Source organism: Pelmatolapia mariae, linkage group LG20, assembly GCF_036321145.2.
Source record: "Pelmatolapia mariae isolate MD_Pm_ZW linkage group LG20, Pm_UMD_F_2, whole genome shotgun sequence".
NCBI lineage: Eukaryota > Metazoa > Chordata > Actinopteri > Cichliformes > Cichlidae > Pelmatolapia > Pelmatolapia mariae.
Genome location: NC_086244.1, coordinates 18,410,419 through 18,434,731, shown reverse-complemented (window position 1 = coordinate 18,434,731; position 24,313 = coordinate 18,410,419). Strand labels below are relative to the sequence as shown.

General features: G+C 39.4%; 1 protein-coding gene across 1 annotated transcript; it reads left to right on the top strand.

Annotated features, from left to right (window-relative positions):
- The first annotated feature begins 137 nt into the window (after window positions 1-137).
- nfascb (neurofascin homolog (chicken) b) lies at window positions 138-17,144 on the top strand. The gene is made up of 29 exons (XM_063463711.1): window positions 138-776; window positions 2,259-2,496; window positions 3,176-3,320; window positions 4,146-4,273; window positions 4,373-4,478; window positions 4,582-4,772; window positions 5,308-5,430; window positions 6,546-6,764; window positions 7,894-8,005; window positions 8,163-8,350; window positions 8,434-8,565; window positions 8,663-8,806; window positions 9,779-9,890; window positions 9,980-10,143; window positions 10,239-10,386; window positions 10,542-10,666; window positions 10,757-10,858; window positions 10,986-11,183; window positions 11,449-11,519; window positions 11,619-11,841; window positions 12,289-12,404; window positions 13,200-13,410; window positions 13,547-13,669; window positions 13,909-14,082; window positions 14,283-14,414; window positions 14,661-14,730; window positions 15,495-15,506; window positions 15,680-15,715; window positions 15,862-17,144. The coding sequence occupies exons 4-29, from the start codon at window positions 4,198-4,200 to the stop codon at window positions 16,091-16,093; spliced, it is 3,540 nt and encodes a 1,179-aa protein (XP_063319781.1). The 5' UTR covers window positions 138-776; window positions 2,259-2,496; window positions 3,176-3,320; window positions 4,146-4,197; the 3' UTR covers window positions 16,094-17,144.
- Window positions 17,145-24,313: the final 7,169 nt, after the last annotated feature.

The window sequence follows — 24,313 nt, the reverse complement described above, 5'->3', positions numbered from 1 at the left end:
TATTTCTGTCTTTGAAAATCAAAGAATATTTATTTAAGAGTCTATGTTTCATTAAACATATTAAATGCCACTCTTGGGGGGGGGGGGGGGGGTTCAGATTACTGCAGTCTTTAAAAGTTTATAAGTGAAAAAGAAGTCCTCCAATCACTTGACTATAATGGGTTAAATCCCCCCATGTGCCTGGAAGCCGTGCCTCCATGTCCACAAAAAGCTGACTTTGTTTCAGACAGAAACGCTTTGTCTATGAGAGAGTGTGTATTCGTGCCAGCCAGTGTGAAGATACAAGGTCAATGACCCACCCCCCATCTACCATCTATCTCAAAATCAGAATCAGCACAGACAAAAGAAAAAATATCACCTCTTACAAAGCTTTAAATTATTTTTAATAGATGCTGGCTGGATGCCCCCAAAACCTAATCTATGAGCTGGTGCATGATATAGCAGTTCTGTTTTAACTTCCCACCCATCACAATGAAGATGACGTTATATTTATGTGTGGATTTCACAATGGATTTATTATAACAAGCTCTCAGGGCCTGTTCACCAAGCGTGTGACCCAGGCTAAGGACAGCCATCCGAATCAGACTCCCTTGCCAGGCTCTGTCACCTTTTTTAACATAATGGAATAAAAAAATTGTACTATACTCAGATGGTGCTGGAGAGGTAAGGCACAGTGTGGACATGTTGCTGTGACAGAAGATCGGGAAAAGGTAGGGATCTGCTTTCAGCTGAACACAAAGTGGAAGAAGAAACCAAAGACCAAAAAAGACTTAAAGGTAGGACACTACACATTTACCAACTGTAATTAGGACTACAGTATATGTGGTGTTATAAATAACATTAGAAAACTTTAGATTAGCATCAAGTGTCTTGTTGGGCAAAGGAGTGTGTTATTCCTTGCATCTGTCTTTCAAGGCAGTCAAGGTCTTAATGATGTCATAGTGTGAACTGAGATGTGGGGCTGGTCGACAAATGCATCAGCAGATTTATGTGAGATTGAGTGCTATGTTGTGCAGTTCCTGCGCCTGACATTTAAAGAACTGATATGCATTAACATAATTTTTGGAGCGGTGATGTTATAACATGAGGTGGATACGGTGTTTATGCATGATGTCCCAGGAACAAATCCATATGACTTATGTAATCCTTTGGCTTTTCCTCTAACACCGCTATCAGGTCCGTCTATTGAAATATCTATGGAAATGTGCCACAATTTTCAAGATTAATTGACACACAGAGATTTTGTACAGATGGCCACTGACTTCTTCCCATGAAAGTGACATTTGTAGTTTAGTTAGTAAAATTTATAACATCTATGCATACCCCTATGTACTTTGTATTCAGTGCAAAATGACAGTTAAGGTACAGTAGCTGATACCTTTTAAATATTAAAATATGTGTGCATGCGGCTATAAGATGTTAAACATTTAGATCCTTTCATGTATTTAAAATATGGTAACATGTATAGTCATAAAAATATAAAAAATAGAGATATTATATTGTATTTCATTCAACTGAGCACTTCTTCCTAATAAAGTGTATGTATTTTTTCCACATTCACATTTTTGGGGGAGAAATGTTGTCACAGTTTGCGCTCATCAAACTATAAAATGAGTATTCAGCTCAGTGAGGCAGTATTGTTTTGGCTGCACAGTGGTGATGATGTAATTTCGCGCAGTGTCCTGCTCAACAGAAGTTTCTTTCCATCCTATTCTTGTGCTCTCTCTGATGCAGTGACGTCAAAGCGCAAACGATAGGTGCTCTGACTCTGAACAAGCAGCTTGTGTGGTTGAACACTCCCTCTCACATGCCATCTGCTCTTACCCGAGCCCTGGGCACTCGTGCCAAAGGGGACCTACGAGCATAGAGACCTTTTTGTCGTCACCGAGCTGGCCTCGTCTGCCTCAGTGCCATGCAATCTGGTGCATGGCACTGATCACGGCTCACTTTCAGGCCTGCTTCAGTCCAATCTATGGGGGGAAAATGCTTATTCTGAGAGCCAAAGGGCTTAACACACCCCTTGTGCTTTTGTGTCCTATGTGAGCCAAGTCAAGATGTGTTTCTGATGTTAATGGAGGATTGTAATGGTTTCCATTGTAGATGCACTGATATTCTCTCTTCTCTGAATTCTTTTTATTCAGTAAAAAGAAAGAAAGAAAAGAAATCTATTACCATGATAAAGCACTACTTAATCATAATATTTAGTTTTAAAGATTTGGAAATACAAATTTTGACTATACTTTTATTTTAATCCTTAGGTTGCAGTGCCACCTCATTTTACCCCACCTCAACACCAAGTTATTGTTCTATCCAGTCGGTGCTGGTCTGTACATGCAGCACCATGTGAATGCCTGAAAGCCTACACAGGTCAGGACACTGTCAACAGCCGTGAGATGGCTTTTGTCTAACACAAATACAGCTTCTCCTGCATCTTTGGCACCTTCTAGAAAAGAAAACTGCTCTCCGCCTACCCCGTAGGATTTTCTCAGATGAATGGTAATGACCTTTTCCTGCTTTCCAATGAGTGTGAATGACTGAGTGTAGAAAACTCTCTTTCACAATAAGTCAATCAAATCATAATTGGTATTTTGAAAACCAAAAAAAACAAAACAAAACATTAGTCTTGTTTCAATTGCCTTTGTCAGGATGTCATGTGATACGAGATGTGCCAGATGCACTATTCATACACTGGAAACAGATATTGCTTTCATGCTCTGCTTCCCAGTTCTCTGCATTCAACAATGAAGCCCACATTTTGATGTCATCATAACCAGCAAGAATGCAAACTGTACAGAATCTGGGTTGTTTTCTGCTTTCATGTGGTCCAGCCTCATTTTTACTAAACAGATTTTGCTCACACTGGATCAAGCAAACATTTTTCAGCTGAAGAAAATACAGGTGCTGCCAAAAGATGCTCAACCATGTAACAAGCCTCTCTTGATATAGTCATTTTTTAAAAGTTATTCTTTGAACTTCAATTTATTTATTGTGCAAAATTAGTTTTGTGACCACGGTGATGAAGTGTTCAGCATTATGACAGCCTGGTCAGAGCAGTGAAGTGGGTGAGGTGGAGGTGTTGTGTGGTGCTCATTCATTATTCATGAGATGGGTGGGCAGAGTGTAAGTGGCAGTGACGGACAGAAACTCAATTACTGATGTGTATGAACTCCTCTAGGGTTCTTGACCTGATATTTGAAGGGCTGCAGTATTAATTTCTACCCTGCACAAACAAGAATAATTTCCTGAAGTCATTGGATTACTGTTGCTGTGTGAAAGTAACAGAGATGGGGAGGAGAAAACCCTGATTTGGCACAAGTGAGGTAGGTTCTCATAACTTTTTTGTTTCGAAGTCCTGACACATTCCACAGTTCATTACATATTAATAGCAAACAGTTTTAAATAGAGGCATCGAATGAATTGGTTTTTGTTCACACTGACAGATTAATTGTATTCGACCTTCAACATGATCTTAACCACAATTTATTCTTGTCAGGCATTCGGAGGATTCATTTACATATGTGGGAGGCAGTCACTTGTAGACAGCTTAATAACCACAGATTGTGTTGTTTGGGCAGTTTGCTTGCAGTTATGAAAATATTCTGTTAGTAAATCTAGCACAGCAGCAGCTTCTAAACAAGTGTTTCTAAGTACAAATACACATCACGTATACTGTAATTTTATGTCACTTCTTTTAGGTTTTCAACGGGAAATATTTTACTGACTACATCTACAAGATTTTTCCTTAAAAAGAAAACAGTTTAATGCTAATAGATTTTAATACTACATTGTTTTATAGTAAACCAGTTATTCCCACCTTATTATGCTTAGACTCAATTGTCACATGTTTCAGATATGTAATATCTGACTGTCAGATTATGCAGTATTTCAAACAAGAAAAATACAAAACTGTGTAGCAAAAATTATGTTTGTCTTGTTTCCACACTTTTTTAAAAAATCTCATAACTGCACCTCAAGCGCCACTCATAATAACTACAATATACGGTTATCATTTGTCACAGGAAAAATTGAAGTATATTTGCTTAGGTACAGTTTAGATTGTGAACCATGAGTAAAATGTTTTCTTCACTTTATAATTTGTTCAAGATGTAATGTCTTCTAGATGTGTCACTTTTTGTTCAAACTAGGAGTAGAAAAATAGGTGACCACAATCAATTCTGGACTAAATGAAATATAAAGATGGGGACACTGGTCAAAGCAGCGCTGCTGCTACTTTTATGGCAGAGTGTTGGGGCTTTGAACGTCCCTCTCGAAGGTAAGCAAATATCTTTAGACCATTGGCTAGTTGTAAATTTATGTCTATGAATTGTTTTTCACATTAATTCTTAAACTGACTTTATTTCTCTGGCTGCAGTCAGACAACCCCCTACTATCATAAAGCAGTCAATGAAAGAGCACATTGTTGACCCCAAAGGGACCATGGTAATAGAGTGTGAAGCCAAAGGAAACCCTCATCCTATGTAAGACCTAAATAATCCACTGAACTGATTTTTTTTTAAACTTAGATTGGCAAACCACTGATTTTTTTTTTCCCGGCCTTTTTTCATTTGCTCGTTTATGAAGTTTCTCATGGAGGCGTAATGGGAAGTATTTCAATGTGGCACGTGACTCTCAGGTGTCAATGCGCAGGCGCTCAGGGACTCTGGATATCTATGCCCGGAACAATCCAGAAAAGTATGAGGCAGAGTATCAGTGCATTGCCTCCAACCAGTATGGATCTGCATACTCCCACAAGATCATACTACAATTATACAGTAAGTTTGTCTGAATCTAGCAGTGAAAAAGATATACAATGACTTCAGTGTATTGGTTAAAAATATCTGGGATGTATAAATAAATGACAACAAACTGTTTCCATCCCAAAAGGCTTTCACTGTTTAAAGATTAATTTGCTATGGTCTTTTCCATTTATTAAATTAAATTTAAACTTAAAATGCAACTAGAAACACAGAAAACCAGAAGATCCAAGACTCAAAACAACAATATGTATATGTTAGTACAGTATTACTATATTTACCTATCCTGTTTGTGTACTCAAGCCTATTTATTCTCACTGAAAACAGAACCATTTTAAATGTATCACAAATTTCTAAATTCTTTCAGGAACTAAAGGTATTTAAACAAGAGTAAACTGCATATTCATTGAAATAACTAGTTTTGGTAAGCAAAACTAGTTAGCAAGTAAATCAGTAATTGGCATAGGGCCAAAACATCCAGCATCAGCCAATATTTAATGAGCAGTGTCAAGCAAACTTTGCAGCTGAGAGGAGTTTGATTATATTTGTGCAGGACCCCCTGTGTGGCCAAGAGAGATTGTGGAGCCTGTGGTGGTGAGTGCTGGCTTACCACTTGTCCTCTCCTGTGACCCTCCACCTGGCCCACCTAAACCTGAAACATACTGGATGTCCAGTTGTAAGTGTCTGATACCAAATGAAATGCTAGATCAAGTCTAGGGTGAAATGAGCAAAAACAGGAAGATTTTGATCAGCCCTTTGTTACATGTGGTATCTATGTTGGCCCTAAGAGGTCAAATGTACTGCAACCTAAGAAAACATCAGCAAAAAGAATAATGCTACAAAAGCACTTAAAACACAACAAAAGTGGAATAAAACATAATGAAAATAGAATAGAGGGAGATAATAGCATGATGTAACAGCTTCAGATTGCGCTGATATGCACTGAGAAGAACTGCAGGATTGATCTGTGTTGTGAGGGAAATGAAGATGAAGTTTTGTGTGTTCTAATCGCATGATTCATATAATACTGTAAATACATGTTTGCTATTATTTGTGCACTTTTAACCAGTTCCATCTGTCACAGTGGGTTGCGCTGGTGTTTTAGAAACAGGACCCAAAAGCAGAAGCTGACAGAGGAGTTGCAGGTTCTAACACAAAACAAGCCTTTATTTTGGCCGAAAAAACAGCAGCAAACAAGAAACTATTTAAAAAAAACTAAGAACACCATGAAAAAACTGTGAACAATATGACAGACTATGAAAACTGTGGAGAGAATAACAGATGACCCGACAATGAAACACAGAAAACAGAAGAATTAAATTCACAGGAGCTGATCAGGGGAAGTCAGAACACATGGGGAAACAGCTGACTGAAATTAAGCATAATAACTCACAGGGATGTGAAGCTAAACACAATCACAAAAACACCCCAGACTCTTTCAGAATAAAACGGGAGACAGATAAAATACAATAATCAACAAAATTAACTAAAATATGCAAACCACTGGGTCACAGACCCAGTACTGTGACACCATCAGGCTACTGTCTCACCTAAATAACTTCCATTGTGTTTTATGAGCTTTTGTGGTGTTTTTCTACATCTGTTGTGTTTTATTGAAGCTTCCACTGTGATTTTTTTCTACTTTTGTTGTATTTTGTGCACTTTTGATGCATTTGTCCATTTGATGGCATTTTCTTGGGTTGCGGTGCATTTTACTTTTCAGGGCACCATTGGCATTACACTTCTAAAGCAATGTGAATAAGGAATTTTTAACTCTGTCCTTCATTTCAGGTTCATATGCGAGACCTTTCAACTGGCCCATTCAGACAGCTTTCCCCACCATGCAGCCTGTGCGGCAGGACCGCAGGGTTTCCATGGGAGTCAATGGAGATCTATATTTCTCTAATGTGTTGTTCAATGACTCTGTTGGTGATTACTGCTGTAATGCCCGATTCCCGTACAAAAATGTCATTCAGCAGAAGATGCCTGTAGTTGTGAAGGTGCTTACGAGTGAGTATAACTGTGTTCATAATTATTTCTCTATCTATAAAATGTCCTACATCCTCAAGGCTTTTCAGTTTGGAGGTTCTGCACAATATCTAATCCTGAAATCAGCTGGAGCCACTCTTCCAGTTTCCCTGTCACAGCACCTAATAGTCCTATTACATGGGTCTACTACTGGGACCCTTTTGGACTTTATCCTCCACATCTGCTCCTTTTAATATCTCAGCTCTTGGTACTTCTTAGTTCCATTGTGCTAATCCTTTTAATGTGGCTGTTGGCTGGTATTAGTATATCTATCAGAGCTGCTATCTTTGGGTTCTAGTCAACCACTAGTATTTCAGACTGGTTGGCCAGAATCTGTCTGGAAGCTGAACTTCTGTAAAACCATACCCCTGTTTTTCTTAACCATCTTTAGAGGTGTCTCCCATCAGGACTGGAGATATTCAACTACATGATCATGATCACATGATACTATATGCTGTCCAAGTTTGCATCTTACAGCCTGCTACTATGTGCTGGACATAGCATTTTTGCACTATCTGCAAACTGGATCCTGTATGGATCTGGTGCTTAGGCAGAGTCTCTGTGCTGTCCTTTAGACTGCCTGGTAGGATGTCAGCCACTTCCTCTATCTGTTAGTGATACAACCCATGGAGGGGATGAGGTCTCCCACAATACTATTTTGCCCCGTGTCTTGTCATTTTGCTCTTATTCCAGATCACCTTTCTACCATTTGTCACTGTTTGAAGCCACTTTATAGGCACCCACCCAGCCCTTTACACATAACATGCAAACAGCACAGGTACATTTCAGACGTTGACCAAACATAGAGTACAGGCACAGCAAATTAATAAATGCAGTAGATAAAAATGAATCAAATAACAAGTTGGAATGTTAGCATATGTTGCTTGAAACACAGCAAGTTGCCACTAAATATAATCACTACCAGCACATAACAAATTAAAATCCTATTCCTTTTGGAGCTAGTTTAGCTCACTGGTTGAGTAGGTGCCCGTGTGCCACAAGGCTGAAATGTTAATTATTAATCTTTTATACTTGCTGTTGTGGATGAGGAGTGTGATGACACAATGTTTGAGGTGTTTGATGGGGATTTTCTGGTTATTTTTCTCCAAAGCTCATGCAGTGGTTGAGGCTGCTCCCACCTGGCTGTCTCCTACAGGTTCATCAAGCTCAATATTGGTCCTGCAGGGGGAGGAGCTGCTCCTGGAGTGCATTGCTGCAGGAATGTGAGTCTTCAATAAGGATCACACACACAAAGAAATTGTAATTTCAAGTTTATGCCACAAATGATTATGCAACAGTTTATTTTGTGTTTAGTGTAAGTATTTTCACCTTGATTTTATTAAAGTCATCCTGTGTAAAGCCTTGTTTGTCATCATTAAGGCCAACTCCTCACATTACCTGGGCCAAGGATGGAGAGGACTTGCAAGTGACATCTCGCATGAAAGTGAAGAACTTCAACAAAATGATTCAAATCCCAAAAGCATCTTTTGAAGATGCAGGTGAATACACCTGCACTGCTAAAAATAGGTTAGGCTACGCTGAGCACACAATAACTGTCAGGGTCAAAGGTGAGTTCTTCAGAAACATAGAGTATTTTATGTTTGGACTGATCATTATAATCCAAACTAATAACATATTTTCTGTTTGACAGCGACTCCTTTCTGGTTGGAAAAACCCACCAACCTGATTTTGGCACCAGAGGAAAATGGACGGTTGGTGTGTCGCGCTGATGGGGCTCCTCGTCCCACAATCAGCTGGTTCATTAACGGAGAACCGATTGAAAGTATGTTTTAGGAGATCTTGTCTAAAAGGCATAAAAATGAATAAAAAAATATTGTGCCTAACTTTTATTTTTCCTTTTTGGTGGGGTTTTTTTTCAGCTGCTACACCACTGCCTAACAGACAGGTTTCAGGAGAAACGCTAATCTTCCGCAGTGTAACTACTGAAAACACTGCTGTCTACCAGTGCAATGCTTCAAATCACTATGGCTACTTATTGGCCAATGCATTTATTAATGTGCTACGTAAGTTACCAACCACTGTCATTCATAACATTAATTAAAACAGAGTTATTTTTAAAGAAAACGAATGTGTACACTTATGTCTGCATTTTTATTTTGTTAAATACGAACAAAATTATAACAGAAGTGCTGCTACGTATCTGGCCAGAAAGACCAGTATCAGTGTGTTAATTTGATAGTTCAATAAAAGGCTTCATTTAGCTAAGAGTGAGAAAAAAAATTGAGTTCACGTTTGCAATTTTGTCTCGTTATACAATATTTTAAAAAACAAACAAAACGCTAGATTTTTGCAAATATTTATGGGTGTTTTCTTGTTTTTTTTCTGTACTACTTGAACACTAAAGTGGCCCTCCAATGAGATGACAGTGCCAACAGTGGCCCACAGCTCATTTAAGTTTGAGACCCCTGCTTTACACCGATTTATAATTACTCATTTGAAAAGTTACTCTTTAGGAGAGTGAAACTTTTTGTTAGCATTTTTTTTAACTTTCTTTACTCAAAACTACATTTAAAAATGTAATAGGTCAATTTATTAAGCACAATATGCACTCACAGTTCCATATTTTATATAGTAAATATTAAATTTAAATAATAATCCTTTAATTTTGCTGCCGATAGTTTTGACGTAACACTGAGTTTTTATGTGTATCAGGTTTAAAGATTTGCAGTTCAGCATAGGCTTAGGATAATAAAGAGTGAAAAAATCAACCATGCACATCTATCAACAATGGCAAATTACTTAACAAATTATGTAGTTCAGTTCTTACAGATGAGGGTTTATTAAATAATGACATTTTGGACCGGTCATTCCCTATCTGAGGTAGAAATAACACGTGTTTTTCTACCGCTCGTGTCCTTGCCATGATGCATTGTTTAGGTCAAATTTGCTTTTTTTATATCATGGGAGAGTATACTGGGTGCATATTGAAGTCAAATAATCACTGATGATGCTGCGGTTGCTCCCTTTTCCCATAGATGCAACGCCACGAATCCTTGGGGCAAGAAATGAATTCATCAAAGTGACTGAGGGTAGTCGTACCTTTTTAGATTGCCAGTACTTTGGTTCTCCAGTGCCTGAGTTGAGATGGTAAGATGGCGTGTGACACTGTTATGATTTATAAATCCACTCACAGTAAGTGTGTGTCTTAACATATGTCCATGCGTCTTCTTACACAGGTCCAAATATGGGCAAGGAAATCTTGAAGGAAATCGTTTTAAAACCCACAGCAATGGGACTCTGGAGATCAAACATATCAAGATAGAAGACCAAGGAACTTACGTGTGTGTAGTCAGCAACATTGCAGGGAGAGATGAGAATCAAGTCAGAGTAGAGGTCAAAGGTGAAGAGTCATTAAAATAAAAAATAATTGAATTGGCAATAAAATTTGACATAATTTTTTTTCATTGTACAATATTGTATTTATTTTGTTTGCAGAACCCATATTAATTGTCACAAGACCACAGAGTATGAAAGTCATGCGTGCAAGTGATGTCCGCCTGGAGTGTGGTGTAACAGCAGATGTCACGACTCCTATCACAACCACTTGGTTGAAAAACAAAAAGCATCTCACTCTTGGTTGGAGGTAGGATTATTGTGTATTATTTACTGTTAATTAAAGTACATTTATGCATATATGAGTACATATATGAGGCCTGTTTTTGCAACTAAGGTTATATTATTAGTTTCAGTGTAATCAAATGAGCTTCTAGATCTCACCAATTTTATTCAATTTCTCAGAATCTCAATGGATGAATCAAATCTAGTGATTACTAATGTAAACACAGGCGATGAGGGAAATTATACATGTGTCATCAAGAGTGAGCTTGAACAGAAATCTGCCTCAGCACACCTAATGGTGATGGGTATGAAACGCTGAAACCAAAGATATTTTATCAACCATATGACATGCTGAAATGTCTTTTTAATTATTTCTGTATTTATTTTATTTATAGACCGTCCAAATCCTCCCACTAACTTGGAGTTATCTGATCCATATGAACGTACTGTAAGACTGAGCTGGGTTCCTGGAGATAGCAACCACAGCCCCATAACAGGTAAAAGATGAAAACTGAAAAAATCACAAAAGTAAACACTTTTTTAAACATTATTACCATTTTTGAGGACTCTTTTGCTGTATTGACTAGCATTTTGGTTGTTTTTGCATTCTTTGTTCTCTCGCAGAGTTCTTAGTGCAGTATGACGACGATGATTGGTTGCCTGGAAAGTGGAGAAATCTTTCAACGTACCCAGGGAACCTCAACTCTGTCATTTTGCATCTCATACCTTTTACCTACTATGAGTTCAGAGTCATCGCTATTAACGAAATTGGAGCTAGTCGTCCTAGTCGTCCATCTAAGCGTTTTCAGAGCAGTGGTGCACGTGGGTGTTATACTAGCAAATGTTTTTGTTTGGGACAATAAATACTGAGAGTAAAGACTGGGATATATGACAATGTTGTGCAAAAGTTTTGAAATAACCTTTTAGATGTTTTGCAAAACCAGGCAAGCTATTTCTCCCAACTTCTGATCTTTATGCTAAGCTACGCTAGGTTCCATTAGCTAGCTAGCTTATCTTTCAACTATAGTAAATGTATCTCTCTGAATCAAAAACAGTTTTTCAAAATTGTGTTCATTTTTTTGCACAGCTCCAGATATCATCCCAAAGAATTTAAAAGGCGTAGGTACATGGAGAAATAACATGGAAATCAGCTGGGAGGTAATCAGGACTTACATAACCCTTCTTTTATCTATCACTAATATCTTCACATATCTTCGCACAATAAAGCCTTCTAATTTTATAAAAACATGCTTTTAGCCTCTGACCTACAGAGAGTGGAATGGACCCCATCTAAAGTATCTGGTGTGGTGGAGAAGGAGAGATTCTCGAGAGGAGTGGAAGAATGCAACCACTAAGTGGCTAAAATATTACATCTATGATGCGGATACCTTTACTCCTTATGAGATCAAAGTCCAGGCAGTGAATGACTTTGGGCTGGGACCAGAGTCTCCTGTTGTCATTGGTTATTCTGGTGAAGGCCGTACGTACCTACATTTCTTTTATCATAACATTGTAAGGAGTAGGAATTTTGGAAGGAAATCAATACATGTTGGTGAACTTCATTGTACTTCGGTATAGATTCTCTGCTTCACTACATTAGAGATTACAAATTGTTCTATAGGTAGAATTTCTTTAATTTTTGTATAGAGCACCATCTAAAGCCAGATTGTTCCCCTGATTAATTTTTAGCATTTAATTTTTTGTCAGACTGGCTGTCAGCTGATATTCAATTTACAGTAATGGTGAGTGTTCAGTATTAACATGGCCAGAATCTCAAATAATGAGGTCAGTTTACATCCAAGTATTCCTGGTGAGACAAAAGAAGGGAATCATGAATAATTTCGGTGGAAAAAGGTTTTTGTCATTACATGTTTTATGCTCACTGATAGCAAAGACGAAATTCAGTGCCATCTCTGTTTTCCCCAAGGCCCAACAACAGCACCCCTGAACCTGAGAGTGTCCGACATCGAGAGCACTCAGGTGACTCTACACTGGGATCCAGTGACAAGTGACACAATTATGGGAGAACTGAAAGAATACAAGGTGAATTCAGCATTTGATAATGGACAGTAAATTTGCACTACATTTTTATTTATTGACATTCAAAACTAAGGGCATTTAATCGTTTTATTTTAAAGAAATGCAACTGGTGATGAACGCAATCAAAAGACTAAAACATACCAGGTTTCATTTGATATAATGGTGTGTAAAACATTAATACCAGCTGAGAAAGAAGTCTCAGAGTGTGCTCTGTGTGAAAAGTTATATACTATACATCTAAAAGAATCAAATGGAAAACAGTTTTTAAGCTAACCCAGTTAACCCATTCTGCATTTTCCATAATTGCCATTCAGTTAAATTACATTTTGAGCTGTTGCTTTATCATTTGATTTCTAAAATTTCATTTTTCACTGTACTATCAGTGTACCGGGAGAGTAGCTTGCAGCAACCACATTATATATTAAACAGTGGGCCTGACCATCCAGTAATTAATCAGTTACACTATACATTAGATATTACTGAAATTCTGAATAATAATATAATTTTTATGTATGAACTTATCTATCTTTTCAGCTAATTTCAAGAAAAAAAACCTTTACCCTCATGTGTTTTTTTATCATTTTATCTCCTCTTAGTATTGTAAAAGAAACTCTGGCTTAATTGGTCTGTCATTGTTTTATCTGCTTTTACCATCTTGCCATCAGGAAATCGAGTTTAGGTTGATAAAATCATACAGTAGAAAGATTACTGAGTTTCATGTTGCTATGTAATGTGAGTACTTGATTGCTTGTTTGGAGAGCAGAAGATATAAAATGTGTGTTGTCTCTCATCTCTCAGGTCTACTACTGGAGGGACAGCAGCCAGCTGAGGTGGCATTGGGTTGACAGAGGGATGAAGTCCAAAGAATTTCCTATCAATGGCCCGGACCCCTCTGGGGTCCTTGATGAGCTTATTCCCTACAGCAACTACAAAATGTACATAGTTGTGGCAAACAGTCGATACGAAGGGCCGCCAAGTAATAACATACATTTCTCAACACCTGAAGGAGGTAAAAGTGTTACCAATTTGTCAACAAAACAATAATTTTAGAGATTAGCCTCTATCAATCACAAGCAGTTCACAAATTAATGTGTTTTTCCTCCCCCCAGTATGTTTATCATCTGCTGCTGTGTTCTCTCCTGTAGTACCATCTGCTCCTAGATCCTTCAGGATCCAACAGCGACATCTGGACAGTATTTATGTTGACTGGGGCCTGCCAGCAGAGCCCAATGGCATAATTACTGGGTATTCCCTCAAGTACCAGACAGGTATGAACTGAAAACACTCTGAAAGAACAGGAATCAGATTATTCTAGTAAAGCTGGCAAAGGTCCTCATCCATGTAATTCAACAGTGCTCTTAAATAAGCACTCAAAGATCAGAATATGACTAAAGCACGTTCTTATGAACACTTGCATAGTCACTCTCTGAGTAGGGGAGGTAGTTAATAGCTCAGCACCAGTATCAACAGTTCTCCCTATAAAAGGAAATGCCCACTCTCTCCACAGTGAACGCCACCAGAGGAGAGGAGCTGCGAGTTGAAGAGCTTCCTCCTAATGTGACAAGCTTCTCAATCCGCCGATATGACCGATACACTCGATACAGATTTTCTGTGGCAGCACGAACTCGCCTAGGGATAGGCGAATGGCATACAGAGGAATCACCCCACTACACTACAGAAAGTAATTAAGTCCTTTCTTCAGCTAAAACTGCTTAAAGCTGCTCCACTGTCACAAGGGGTCACAGCAAGTAGCTCAGCACATGCCCAGCAAATGTGTAAATCACAACACTTTAGAGCCACCTACTCAGACAAATAAAATAAACACTAAATGACTATGTTCACGTTGGTTGATTTAATGATGTGTGCACTTGCGTGTCTCAGTTTATGCTCAGGATCAGGTGGATATCACCACTCAGGGCTGGTTCATTGGGATAATGTGCGCTGTGGCTCTCATCGTGCTCATCCTTCTCATCGTGTGTTTCATCAAGCGGAGCAGAGGAGGAAAATACCCAGGTAGGGTGGTGATGCCTAACTGTAGCTGTAGAAAAATTTTACGGCCTTACATTTTGTAGTGCTGGTTGGACAGAATTTTAAAACATCTTGGGTGTTGTCGTTTGGGATGTTTTACCAAATTTTAATACAGTATAAAACAAACAATTAGCTAATTTTTGAAAAAGAAATACAAATTATCAAAAAATTGTTAGTTATAATCATTTACAGGCTCCATGGTGTTAATAAAGCTCATTGGTACTATTTCAGTACGGGATAAAAAGGACATTTCACTGGAGCCGGTGGATGACAAAGATCAGGAGGGATCATTTGATTATCGGTAAGTTTTACCTTCTCTGGAAAATGAATGAATTTTTAAATTCAGACACTAACAAAAACTTTTACTGCTGCTCCCTGAGGGAAGTTGTGATTTAACAACACCTCAAATCAGTGAATAATATTATCTTACCAAACTGCTTTACGAAGTATTCAATGTTTGCAATGTTTGTTAAGTCATGTACTATAATTTATTTTGTAATTGCACAGTAATAATACTCAACAAGGAAGATGTGTATTATGTTTGTTATTGTTATACTGTAACACTGCACCACACTATCACTGTTGAAAACTATAACTAAAATTAAAACTTTGAAACCCTGAAAAATTGGATAAAAACAACCTATTTATTTACCTACTATCAATTTGCTCCTGTGCATTTTTCCCTTGGTTTCATAAATTAAAGCTGCCCAGTGGAACTGCTGTTCCAGTGTCCTTCATCATAAACACGTTACACTTAACATTTTATTTTGCTAGCACATTGCACCCTCCTTTTGCGTGTATGTGATCAGTGGAACAGCAGGGAACTAAATACTTAAATACCATTATTTCTTTATAACTTTAATGTTGATTTAAAACTCCATTGGGTATCTTTAATTTTGATTAGATTTTAGCATCACAATGCACAGGTTCAAATCTAATTTTTATTTGATTTATAATAACTCTTTGATCATAATTACATTAATCTGTGTTTTTCTTTTTTTTTTACTCTGCCTTTTCTATCTAAACCCTTCCCCTCCAAAACCAAAATCCTTTTCTTTTTCAAAGGTCCCTTGAAAGGTATGAAAAAACAAATATTGACACTTTGATATTATACCTGTGCAATCCTGGAAAGATGCTACAGATTTGTGAAGCTGCAAAAATTGTATTTGTACTTGCAATACTTTTTCCTTTTGTAAATGAATGGAAATGTAGTCAGTTCTCTGACACACTGAATTCTTTTCATATTTTAGAATAGCACGTGTGTCCACTCTCCCCTACCCTCGCAGGTATGATCATTTAGTACTGCAAATTCTTTACAACTACTTTATAATAAGATTGAATCATTTTATTTTTTTTATGTTTTCCACAATATCTTGAGTTTTTATTTATTTTTTAATCATTCATTCATTCATTCCTTCATTGTTTTTTGTAGAGAAGAGGAACGAGGGCTTCAAAGAGGTCAGCCATCTATTGAGGCAATGATGAAGCGATCAGACAGTGATGACAGTCTGGTGGAATATGGAGAAGGGGGAGAGATACCATTCAATGAAGATGGCTCATTCATTGGCCAGTACACAGGAACCAGGAGAGACGTCAGGGAGTTGGACTTTGGTGGAAGTCTGGAGCTGCACTCACCAATAAATACCATCTACTCCCTGGCTTAACACTCAGATGTCAGACTGTGCTTCTGAAATACGCAGAGCTATTTGTCATGTGGTTTCACTATCCCTGCATCTTCCACCTTCAATTTAGAACCTGGAGGAACTTCTATTTGTCAGCAGGACACAGCTTGAGAGTAAAGTGCTGTTTAAGCCCTCCTTATCCTTGCACACAGCACAACTTTCAGGCATTTATGGAATAAAATGTAGAAAAGTTGGAAAAAATTTTCTATAGAGATGTGATTTTTTTTTTTTTTTAAAAAAACAAAGCTTTTATCACTTTTGTAAAATACAAATATACATTGTTCAGTTATCCTATTAGGAAAGAGACACTTGCTGCGGATCACAGGAGAGTGGAACAGTTTATCATGTTGATAAAAACGGTTACAACGGCTGATCTAGATTGGTTCTATCATTTTTTTTTTCCTGCTAATTTCAAGAAATCTATTATTTTTGAATACTTGCAGTTTGACAGAAGGGAAGTATCCTACTTTCACCTGAAGGGGAACCATCTATCAATTCAATTTTTTTTTTGCTTATCCAATTCACAGTCGCCAGGGGGGCTAAAGCCTATTCCAGCTGTCCCAGGGTGACAGGCGGGCTATACTCTGAACAGGTGACCAATCTGTCACAAGGCTAAAATGCAGGACAGACAATTAGTCACATTCACACCTATGGGCAATTTAGATAATAAATTAACCTAACCCTATGCCTGTCTTTGGACTATGGGAGGAGGCCAGACTACCCAGAGATAACCCACACAGACACAGAGGTTATCGTGTCCACACAACTGTGCCACAAAAAGGGAACTACAAATAAAGGAAAATAAAATCTCTCCATGGACTAACAATTCATTTGTCAGTTTAAAATTTGATTCTGTATGAAACAAGATGTCAAACCATTTGAGGAATCAATTGTGAGCCATAAATCAACTATAAAATCAGAGGTCACACATGAACCGGTCTCCTAATTTCACTCACAGTAGAAATGACTAATATTTATGTAACAGCAGTTTTTTTGACTACTAATGCCACCTCTGTATTAAGACTGTTATATCTGATTTTAAATAAAGTGAAAGTATTTCTAGGATGTTTCATATTCAATTCAATTCAATAAAACTTTATTGATCCTGAAGGTTGAACCCAAGGGAAATTGGGTTAAGGCTGCCGACCTTTGCCAGCGCCGACTTACCCTTCTGACCATACATACATTACACAAACATCACGTGGGGAAGAGAGATCAGAGAGGTATAACAATGGAAAATGCACAACATGAGGAAAGATAAGGAGAAAAAATAACTCCCCCCAGACAGAGCTCCAACAGGGAGATCAGTTTGAGAACAGAAAAAAACACCTCTGCACATAGCACATGAAAAAACTCTTAATACACCATAGAAACACATGACAAGCAACAGGGATGGGAAAAGGGTGAGAGACAGCCAGTGTAGACAGCGCATCCGGGCCTGCAGCCTATGCGCTGGTCTCCTTGATCCACCGTCAGCATCGGAGGGGAATAAGCGTCGATGGCGTTTGGAGGGGGAGGGGGGATGAGTGTACATCTGCATGTGTATATATGTCTGTGTGCGTGTGTGTGTATGTCCAGAGTTCAGCTGAGACAGTGTCCTTCGCCCTGCCAGGCTAAGTAAACAGTCTTCCAGCCAACCCAGGTGGCCTTGCATAGAATGGGAAGAACAATCTAAACACAGTCGTTATCAGGGTGTTGTTGTTCAGCTCCAGCCTTGAGACCGCAGCTGGCGCCGAGTCATGGTGGTTTTTACTTTAGTGCAAACAACTCATATGAATTTCAAAGCTGTTCTTTTTTTTTTTTTTCTTTTTTTTTGCCTGTCCCGTTTGGTTCTTTTGCCATCAGAATTATTGTCTAAAGGCAAAGAAAGATGCCCAACGGATTTACTTTACCAAATGGACCATCCCAGCCTTGCCGTAATGGTCTATTTGATTCACCTTTTATTGTTTATTTTATTTTTTTATTTTCACTTGCTAGATGCGGGACAGACTTGAATGAGGAAAAGAAAAGGGAGAAAGAAAGAGGGGGAAAAAACAGCGGAGAAGAGGTACGGGGATAAAGGGCAAAAAAAAAAAAAACCCAACTAAATAAGCAGACAAAAAATACATATATCAATCACCTCGATCACCTGTTGAGAAAGAAAAAAAGAAAACAAGCAGAAGAAAACGAGAGCAATAGAATAAACAACATCACGATGATATATGGGACTATAACAGTAAATACTAAATATTAAACATTATTGTGCAGCACGTAATATCGACAGCGCACAGTGTGCTTTGAGGTAGGAGCCAAAAAGGTTGTAGTTTGTGTGTGTGAGCACCCGTGTGTACACCTGTGAGCATGGACGCGCTTGTTTTTAAAAGGTTCCTTAATGTAATGATCTGCTAGAGGGTGTGGGGAGCCACAGCCCCGTCCACCAGGGCATGAAGCAGGTATGGAGGAGATCAAGACTCCAGACATCCAGAGGCCCCCAGAACACAAGAGACCAAGGAAGACCAACAGAGGGGCAGCCGCGCCACTATCCCAGAAAGAGCTGAGGAGAGTCCCAGATGAGGGGTCACTCAGCAGCCGTGGAGCAGAAGCCAGGGGGGGTTGCAGTGTCGTGCTCGTGAGCTCCGCCGGTAGCCAGCTGTGCCAGAGTGACCGAGCCCCAGGCCGAGAGGCCGAGGGCACCCCACCCCCGAAGTGGCCCGAGCGAGCCCCAGGCTCCAGGCCCCGATAAGCAGCCACCAAGGAGTGAGCCGGCGTGTACCTGGACGCCCATCCCGGGACACAAAGAACCACCAACGCACCGATGTCTGAGGGTGTCTGCCACCAGCAGGGGAAGTTTCAAAGCTGTTCTAACACTCCGACACTGGTCTCTCAATCTCCCGTTGGAGAGCCGTGAGCTTCTCCATGATGTTATCAACCTTACGCTCTGTGATGTTGTCATTCTTGTGCTCAAAGAGCCGATTCTGAGAACTCACGACCGCAGTGAGCTTCTTCAAGATGTGATCCAATTTGCACTCAGAGGTGTTATTCCGAGCGAGCCCCTCCAAATGTAATCCAGTTTGCGCTCAGAGGTCTTATTCTGAGTATTCACGGCAGCCGTAAGCTTCTCCAAGATCTTATCCATGCTGCACTCAGTGAGCCCATTTTGAGAAACTGCGACCGCCTTCGTCAAGAGCAAGAGCAAGTATATGACTAAATATTGAAATCAACTTCTGTATCATGGAATTTTAAAGGGATACGCAAAACTTTCTTTTATTATCATTCTTAGAGTTAGCTTTTAACATCAATTTAGGGTTAACCGGTGTAACACATGACCACAAAATAATGTTTAGTCATGTTCTTGCAGAGTGGAAAGAACATGAATAACGCACACATGTCCAGATGTTACAGTCACAGGAGATAAGTATATATATAAACAGTGTTGGGAAGGTTACTTTTAAAATGTATTCCATTACAGAATACTGAATACATGCCCCAAAATGTATTCTGTAACGTATTCCGTTACGTTACTAAATGACAGTAACGTATTCTGAATACTTTGGATTACTTAATATATTATCATGCTTTTTACAACTACATGAATGTACTATTGCTGTGTGATTTATTACTATTACTGAAGGTCCGCGGCTCGAACCGTAGTAAAGGGACCTCTGGCTAATACGGCGGGTTCGTGTCGGGCTCGTAGCCGAAAACTAGCTTTACTTTGTTGTCTGGGTCAACTTTGCTAGCGAGAGACAGAGAGAGGCGTTGTAAGTAACGCCACCCACTCCTTTGGGTGGCGCTGTCACTTGGTGTTTCGCTCGCTCTGCGGTAGAGTATCACTTCCTGTTCCTGCTCAAACACAGTGGTGTTTCTGAGTAGCTTTTCTGCTTAGCAATTTAATTGAAATCTTTTGATACATCCCTTTTTCATAGTATAATCTTAACGTGCTTCATCTGAATCACCCTTTCTGTGTGCTCACTACCTAATTTATAGCCAAAGTATTCACTCACTGTCTCTTTACTGTTTCGCTAGCTTAGCTTAGCTCGTAGCTGACTCGTTAGCACCATGGCTACTTCACCTGTCCCTGTTGCACTTTCCTGCTCATTGTGTCAGATGTTTAGTTACTCCTCGGCCTCCTTTAGCAGTAATGATACCTGTAACAAATGTAGCATATTTGCAGCTCTGGAGGCCAGGATTACTGAATTGGAGACTCGGCTTCGCACCCTTCATTCACCCGTAGCTAGTCAGGCCCCTGTAGCTGGTGCAGCCGAAGATAGCGTAGGCCCCGCTAGCTGTTCCCCGGCAGACCCCAAGCAGCTGGGGAACGAGGGCGGTTGGGTGACGGTGAGGAGGAAGCATAGTCTTAAACTGAAGCCCCAGGTACACCACCAACCTGTTCATGTGTCTAACCGTTTTTCCCCACTCGGCGACACACCCGCCGGGGGTCAAACTCTGGTAATTGGTGATTCTGTTCTCAGACATGTGAAGCTAGAGACACCGGCAACCATAGTCAATTGCCTTCCAGGGGCCAGAGCAGGCGACATTGAAGGAAATTTAAAACTGCTGGCTAAGGGTAAACGTAAATACAGTAAGATCATAATTCACGTCGGCAGTAATGACACCCGGTTACGCCAATCGGAGGTCACTAAAATCAATATTGAATCGGTGTGCAACTTTGCCAAAACAATGTCGGACTCTGTAGTTTTCTCTGGTCCCCTCCCCAATCAGACCAGGAGTGACATGTTTAGCCGCATGTTCTCCTTAAATTGCTGGCTGTCTGAGTGGTGTCCCAGAAACGATGTGGGCTTCATAGATAATTGGCAAACCTTCTGGAGGAAACCTGGTCTTGTTAGGAGAGACGGCATCCATCCCACTTTGGATGGAGCAGCTCTCATTTCTAGAAATATGGACAAATTTATTAAACCCCCCAAAATCTGACTATCCAGAGTTGGGACCAGGAAGCAGAGTTGCAGTCTTACACGCCTCTCTGCAGCTTCTCTCCTCCCGCTACCCCCCCAAAAAACCATCTCCATTGAGACTGTGTCAGCTCCCAAACAGACAAAAAACAAACCAAAAACCAGCAATAAAAAACTTAAAAAACTTAAACATAAAAAATCAAAAAGAAAGAACAATACAGAATCCACATCTGAACCAAAGAGTAAAACAGTGAAATGTGGATTATTAAATATTAGGTCTCTCTCCTCCAAGTCTCTGTTAGTACATGACTTAATAATTGACCAACAAATCGATTTACTCTGCCTTACAGAAACCTGGTTGCAGCAGGATGATTATGTTAGTTTAAATGAATCAACACCCCCGAATCATTCTAACTACCAGAAACCTCGAAGCACAGGCCGAGGGGGCGGTGTGGCAGCAATTTTTCACACCAGTCTATTAATTAACGAAAGACCAAGACAGACTTTTAATTCATTTGAAAGCCTGATGCTTAGCCTTGTCCACCCCAGCTGTAAAACTCAGAAACCAGTCTTACTTGTTATCATCTATCGTCCACCTGGGCCTTACACAGAGTTTCTCTCTGATTTCTCAGACTTTTTATCTGATTTAGTGCTCAGCTCAGATAAAATAATTATTGTGGGTGATTTTAACATCCATGTAGATGCTAAAAATGACAGCCTCAAAATTGCATTTAATCTGTTATTAGACTCAATTGGCTTCTCTCAAAATGTAAAAGAACCCACCCACCACTTTAATCACACTCTAGATCTTGTTTTAACATATGGCATAGAAACTGAACATTTAACAGTGTTTCCTGAAAACCCTCTGCTGTCTGATCATTTCCTGATAACATTTACATTTACAATAATTGATTACACAGCAGTGGAGAGTAGACTTTATCAAACTAGATGTCTTTCTGATAGTGCTGTAACTAAGTTTAAGAATATAATCCACCCACTGTTATCATCTTCAATGCCCTGTACCAACATAGAGCAGGGCAGCTATCTGAACGCTACTCCAACAGAGGTCGATTATCTTGTTAATAATTTTACCTCCTCACTACGTACGACTCTGGATACTGTAGCTCCAGTGAAAACTAAGGTCTCAAATCAGAAGTACCTGACTCCGTGGTATAATTCTCAAACACGTAGCCTAAAGCAGATAACTCGTAAGCTGGAGAGGAAATGGCGTGTCACAAATTTAGAGGATCATCATTTAGCCTGGAGAAATAGTTTGCTGCTTTATAAGAAAGCCCTCCGCAAAGCCAGAACATCTTACTATTCGTCACTGATTGAAGAAAATAAGAACAACCCCAGGTTTCTCTTCAGCACTGTAGCCAGGCTGACAAAAAGTCAGAGCTCTACTGAGCCAACAATCCCTTTAACGTTAACTAGTAATGACTTCATGAACTTCTTCAGAAATAAAATTTTTATCATTAGAGAAAAAATTACCAATAATCATCCCACAGATGTAATATCGTCTACAGCTACTTTTAGTACCATTGATGTTAAGTTAGACTCTTTTTCTCCAATCGATCTTTCTGAGTTAACTTCAATAATTACTTCCTCCAAACCATCAACGTGTCTTTTAGACCCCATTCCTACAAAACTGCTCAAAGAAGTCCTGCCATTAATTAATTCTTCAATCTTAAATATGATCAATCTATCTCTAATAATTGGCTATGTACCACAGGCCTTCAAGGTGGCTGTAGTTAAACCCTTACTTAAAAAGCAATCTCTAGACCCAGCTGTCTTAGCTAATTATAGGCCAATCTCCAACCTTCCTTTCATATCAAAAATCCTTGAAAGAGTAGTTGTCAAACAGCTAACAGATCATCTGCAGAGGAATGGCTTATTTGAAGAGTTTCAGTCAGGTTTCAGAGCTCATCACAGCACAGAAACAGCTTTAGTGAAGGTTACAAATGATCTTCTTATGGCCTCTGACAGTGGACTCATCTCTGTGCTTGTCCTGCTAGACCTCAGTGCAGCGTTTGATACTGTCGACCATAATATCCTATTAGAGCGATTAGAACATGCTGTAGGTATTACAGGTACTGCACTGCAGTGGTTTGTATCATATCTATCTAATAGACTCCAATTTGTTCAAGTAAATGGAGAGTCTTCTTCACATGCTGAGGTTAATTATGGAGTTCCACAGGGTTCAGTGCTAGGACCAATTCTATTTACATTATACATGCTTCCCCTAGGTAGCATCATTAGAAGACATAGCATAAATTTTCACTGCTATGCAGATGATACGCAGCTCTATCTATCCATGAAGCCAGGTAACACACACCAATTAGTTAAACTGCAGGAATGTCTTAAAGACATAAAGACCTGGATGGCCGCTAACTTCCTGCTTCTTAATTCAGATAAAACTGAGGTTATTGTACTCGGCCCTGAAAATCTTAGAAATATGGTATCTAAGCAGATCCTTACTCTGGATGGCATTACCTTGGCCTCCAGTAATGCTGTGAGGAACCTTGGAGTCATTTTTGACCAGGACATGTCCTTCAAGGCACATATTAAACAAATATGTAAGACTGCTTTCTTCCATTTGCGCAACATCTCTAAAATTAGAAATATCCTGTCTCAGAGTGATGCTGAAAAACTAGTTCATGCCTTCATTACTTCCAGGCTGGACTACTGTAACTCATTATTATCAGGATGTCCTAAAAACTCCCTGAAAAGTCTTCAGTTAATCCAAAATGCTGCAGCAAGAGTACTGACAGGGACTAGAAAGAGAGAGCATATTTCTCCTGTTTTGGCTTCCCTTCATTGGCTTCCTGTTAAATCCAGAATTGAATTCAAAATCCTGCTCCTCACATACAAGGTCTTAAATAATCAGGCCCCATCTTATCTTAATGACCTTGTAGTACCATATCACCCTATTAGAGCACTTCGCTCTCGCTCTGCAGGCTTACTTGTTGTTCCTAGAGTATTTAAAAGTAGAATGGGAGGGAGAGCCTTCAGTTTTCAGGCCCCTCTTCTGTGGAACCAGCTTCCAGTTTGGATTCAGGAGACAGACACTATCTCTACTTTCAAGGTTAGGCTTAAAACTTTCCTTTTTGCTAAAGCATATAGTTAGGGCTGGACCAGGTGACCCTGAATCCTCCCTTAGTTATACTGCAATAGACGTAGGCTGCCGGGGATTCCCATGATGCATTGAGTTTTTCCTTTCCAGTCACCTTCTCACTCACTATGTGTTAATAGACCTCTCTGCATCGAATCATATCTGTTATTAATCTCTGTCTCTCTTCCACAGCATGTCTTT